Genomic DNA, 4,989 nt, shown 5'->3' with positions numbered 1-4,989 from the left:
CTATAGCTTGGCTTTGAGTTAAGTTTCCTGGCAACTTTGCAAATCTGTATATGGGCTTTTATTCCTTGAATAAGAATCCAAGAACCTAGCCGGGCGCTGGTGGTGCACGCCTTTAATCCCAGCACTCGGAAGGCAGAGGTAGGCAGATTTCTGAGTTCGAGGCCAGCCTGGCCTACGAAGTGAGTTCCAAAATAGCCAGGACTACACAGAGAAACCCTGTCTCCAAAAACAAAAACAAACAAAAAAGAATCCAAGAACCTAGCACTTGGTAGGCAGAGGCAGGCAGGTGGATTTCTGAGTTCGAGGCCAGCCTGGTCTACAGAGTGAGTTCCAGGACAGCCAGTGCTATACAGAGAAACCCTGTCTCAGAAAGAAAACAAAACAAAACAAAACAAAACAAAACAAAACACTGGGCTGGAGATATGGCTCAGCAGTTAAAAGCACTGACTGTTCTTCCAGAGGTCCAGAGTTCAATTCCCAGCAACCACATGGTGGCTCATAATCATCTGTAATGAGATCTGACTCCCTCTTCTGGTGTGTCTGAAGACAGCTACAGTGTACTCATCTAAATAAAATAAATAAACCTAAAAGAAAAATACAAAAGTAACTTTATAAAGTCAGATTTCTTTCCTCTGTAAAACAATTTTTTTATTAATGTGTGTGTGCATGAATAAACATGCCACAGGTCTGCAGGTGCCCAGAATGAGGTCTGATCCTCTGGAACTGGAGTTACAGGCAGTCGTGAGTCACCAACCTGGGGACTAAGAGCAGCTGGTCCAAGGAACTGCTGAGCCATCTGCCCAGCCGCAGACCCAGGCTTGGTATGTCCAGCTTCCAGATATTGGTTTTTATATATGGCACTACTCCACTCAGCTCCTCTGGGAGGAGTCAAACCTAACACTTCACCATTGACCTTGAAGCGGAAACAAAATCCCAAATTATTTTTGACAGTCTCACTATGCTGGCCTGGACCCTCAAGAGATCCACCTCTGCCTCCCAAGTGTGTGTGTCACCACTGCCTGGCTTCCAAACAACTAACTTTTAAATGAATGGGCTAAAAAAAAGACAGTCCTTAGGGCCTGGGTGCTTGGTTGGCAGAGTGCTGGCTTGGCGTTCCTGAAACCCTGGGTTCCTCCAGCACCACATGAATGGATGTGGAGCTCTTGCCTATAAGTTTAGCACTCAGGAGGTAGAGACAGGAAGGTAAGGAGGACAAGGTCTGCCTCTCACAGCTTGAGGTTCCCCAGAACTAAATGAGAAGGCAATAGGCGGGCAGAGAGATGGCTCAGGGGCTAAGAACATGAACTCGCATCCTTTATGGATGATCTGAACACAGCTCCGGTAGCCTACAACTGCCTGTACCCCCAACTCCAGGGACCCATCACTTGCATGGCCTCCTTGGGCACCCACACTCACATGCGCATACCCACACACAGACACACAATTAAGAACAAATCTTAGAAGAAACAGTCTTTGGATGAAGGCTGGTCGTGTTCCTCTCCCATAAGACATTTTATTGAAAAGTATTTTTCAGCTACAAAAGAATCTGCAACAGCCAGGAACCTCCGGCCATGCCCCACTCCGCAGGCAGCCCGAGCAGGAGGGGCCTCGGCTCCCCTAGTTATGTCTGAAGAGCTTCAGGCCCATCCATGTCCACAGATGGAAGAACACGTACACAGGCACGGTGACCGGCAAGAGCAAGCTGTAGAAGCACAGGCTGCTGGCGCTGGTGCAGCCCTCTGGGAAGCCTTCCTCCACGGAGGCGGAGTAGAGCAGGCCTGCCAGCGAGACCAGTGGGATGAGGACGGTCATGGTGGGCAGGGACCGGATCATCTTCCTCCCTTCTTAAAAGGTTAACTGTCTCAAGAAAACTCAGTTGTTTGAAAAGTTCTGTTCTCGTGCGGGTGCGCTCTTGTCTTATCTTCCCCTTGTCCCGACTCCTCATTCACCCAGGCATGCTTCCCAAGGGCACGCAGAAAGTCCAGGGGTCCCAGGCCGAAGGTGCCGGCTCCTCAGCCTCCGCGTCACACGCAGCGGTTACCAGCGACTGCAGACACCACCTGTGTCCCTCGCAGCGCAGGCGAGAGGTCTTTTAACTGTATGAGAAAAATGCAAGATGACAAGATGAAGGGCAGGCGACGGGAAGGGAGAGGAAAGGATGGGGAAGCAGCCAGTACCAGCACTGAGTAGGTTAGAGACAGGATTGCTGGAACCGGCAGGCTGGCCTCGAACGTTGTGATCCTCCTGCATCAGCCTCCCCAAGCCACCACATCCGGCTAGAAAGAAGCCTTTAAAAAAAGGAGTGTCCTCCAAAACTGCCTATAGTGACCCCCATCAGAGGTATCAGTATTGAGGAGGCAGTGACAAAAGAACGGCTGCCAGACCATGCTTAAAACACTACAAGTGTCATGAATTACTTTGGGAAGTAAGCAATTTGAAAAACAGAATGAAGGACAGGTGGACTGATAATGTTTTTGTGAACTGGGGAAGCGGAATGCGACCTACAAATCCGGGTTCGCTTCAGACATCTGAGTGAGGCTTTCTATACGAGGACTGGCTGGGAACCAGCACCAGAACCTGGGGCCAGGTCACGAGCCACCCGCGGTCAATGCACAGACCGAAGACAGCGCCATCCCTTGGGCGCAGTCGCCTCGGGGACCAGAAGGGGCAACGAGCCCGCTGCAGTCTCTGACCGACGGAGGGACAGAGCCGAGCCGAGCCGAGCCGAGCCGAAGAAAACCGAGCCGAGCCGAGCGGGGCAAGACAGGACAGGGGGAACCCGGCCGAACCGAAAACGAACCAGCCAGACAAACGGAGTCGGCGGCGTCCATGGCGCAGACGCCAAGCTGGCGCGAGTCCCGCCCCAGCCGGTTTCAACAGCTCCTCCGCTCGTATTTCGAGACCCTCAACTCACCGTTTGCAGGCCTGTAGGAGTCCGGTCCCTTCGGCGCCTGGCGGTGACAGTCACCGCCCCACGAAGGCGGGACAGCCCGGCCAGCCGCCCAATCAAATCCCTGCAGGGGCGGGGTGAGGAACCCAGATCCCGCGATGGAGCCGGTCCGCGCGTGCTCATTGGACAGTTCACCTTGCCTTCGCTCCCAGGCTCAGGCTCCGCCCCCGTGGTCTTGATTGACGGGTGAGGCCAGAAAGACTCTGAGAGCACCGGATAGCTAAGGATCCCATCGTCTCTGGCTGGGCGTCCCCTATGCTAGTCCTGCTGGAAGTAGGAGAGGAACGTATTTGCCACAGTTTATTCATGGCGCTCCAGAGCAGACAGTGGGGTCTTTCTGCACTGAAAAGCCTTCCCCACTTTTTTTTTTTGGTTTTTCGAGACAGCCCTGGCTGTCCTGGAACTCACTCTGTAGAACAGGCTGGCCTCGAACTCAGAAATCCACTTGCCTCTGCCTCTGCTGGGGTTAAAGGCGTGCACCACCATGCCCGGCTGCCTTCCCCACTTCTAATTGATAAACTTGAATCCTGAATCGCACCTGGCCTCAGCCACTATCATCTATCCTCTTAAGCAGCGGAAAGATGACTGATACATTATTTTACGTATGAATCGGTAAATGGCAAAATAATAGTTTGTGCTGATGAGATGGCTCAGCGAGTATAGGCGTTTCCTGCCAGGTCAGACTACCTGAGATCGACCTTCCGGTACCCACATGGTGGAGAACTATTTTCCTCTGACCTCCACACATGTATTGTGGCACACCTGAGTGTACTCCCGCAAAAAGTGCAAAATGAAGTTTTAAGAGAAAATGTAGCCAAGCACACTCCTAATCCTAGCACTCCTTAGGCAAAAGCTAGCGGATTTCTGTGAGTTCGAGACCAGCCTGGTCTACATAGCAAGTTCCAGGTCATCCGGACTACATAGTAAGACGATGAGTGTGTGTGCCTTGGGGTTGGGGGGAGGGACGGTGTTCGTAAATGCTGTCCACGGGGCCGGCCACTGCCTTGCCTAGTGAGGCAGTGTTATCTCTGATCCCAGCGTAAAGAAAAATGAGGCTGAGCTAGGATTCTGCACAGTACTGCACAGGAAGCTCCATCCCTTAATCTTCCCGCAAGCTAAAAGATCAGAAAGTTTTTCTTCTCAGAGGTAAGTAGTGGTATAGAGTCCGTGCAGCTTCTGTTGCAACCACAAGGTGGCAGGAGAGAGCTGAGGACAAACCATCCTATGGTTTACACAGAGCAAGTAACAAACATTTTTTAATTTAAAAATTTAAAATCGGAACAAAAAATAGCCAGCAAGATAGTTCAAGAGGTAAAGGCACTCACTACACACGCCTGTGAAAAGGCCAGTATTGGCGCAAGATACCCAAGACCAAGTTCTTAGCGTAGAGGGGTTTTGCCCCAAAGTTCAAAGGGCAGGGAATAAGAGCCAAAGACAGGAGATAGAGGATGAGGGAGAAGGGGGGTGGGGGGGGTCACAACAGACAGGATGATGACAGCACAGCAAAGGACTGCCTCTGGGTAGAGGGGAGAAAGACGTGGTGCACAGGGAAATGGCGGTTTAAAAAGGTAAAGAGGAAACCCCGTGTTAGGACAAGGTGTTTTTTGTTTTGTTTTTTCAAAGGTTTACTTTTTGCGGGGCAGTGGTGGTACGCGCCTTTAATCCCAGCACTTGGGAGGCAGAGGCAGGCGGATTTTGAGTTCAAGGCCAGCCTGGTCTACAGAGTGAGTTCCAGGATACCCAGGGCTACACAGAAAAACCGTGTGTCGAAAAAACAACAACAACAACAACAACAACAAAAGATTTACTTTTAATGAATATGAGTACACTGTCGCTCTCTTCGGACATACCAGAAGAGGGTGTCAGAGAGATGAGGGGCAGACAGCAGAGGGGTCACGATCTATCATGGAGGGACTTCATTGCAGAGACTCAAGGCAGAAGTTTGAAGCAGAAACCACGGAGGACCACTTCTTACTGGCTTGCCTCTTCTCCCACACTCAGACAGCTTTCCATGTAACCTAGGCCCACTTGCCTAGGTT

General features: G+C 51.3%; 1 protein-coding gene across 1 annotated transcript; it reads right to left on the bottom strand.

Annotated features, from left to right (window-relative positions):
• Positions 1 to 1,472: 1,472 nt before the first annotated feature.
• Positions 1,473 to 2,982, bottom strand: Pigyl (phosphatidylinositol glycan anchor biosynthesis, class Y-like). The gene is made up of 2 exons (NM_001082532.1): positions 2,915 to 2,982; positions 1,473 to 2,096 (listed from the first exon to the last, which is right to left on the bottom strand). The coding sequence occupies exon 2, from the start codon at positions 1,831 to 1,833 to the stop codon at positions 1,618 to 1,620; it is 216 nt and encodes a 71-aa protein (NP_001076001.1). The 5' UTR covers positions 1,834 to 2,096; positions 2,915 to 2,982; the 3' UTR covers positions 1,473 to 1,617.
• Between the last annotated feature and the right edge of the window lie 2,007 nt (positions 2,983 to 4,989).

The sequence above is a fragment of the Mus musculus genome, chromosome 9 (genome assembly GCF_000001635.26).
Source record: "Mus musculus strain C57BL/6J chromosome 9, GRCm38.p6 C57BL/6J".
Lineage (NCBI taxonomy): Eukaryota > Metazoa > Chordata > Mammalia > Rodentia > Muridae > Mus > Mus musculus.
This window is presented reverse-complemented; position numbering and strand designations above follow the sequence as displayed.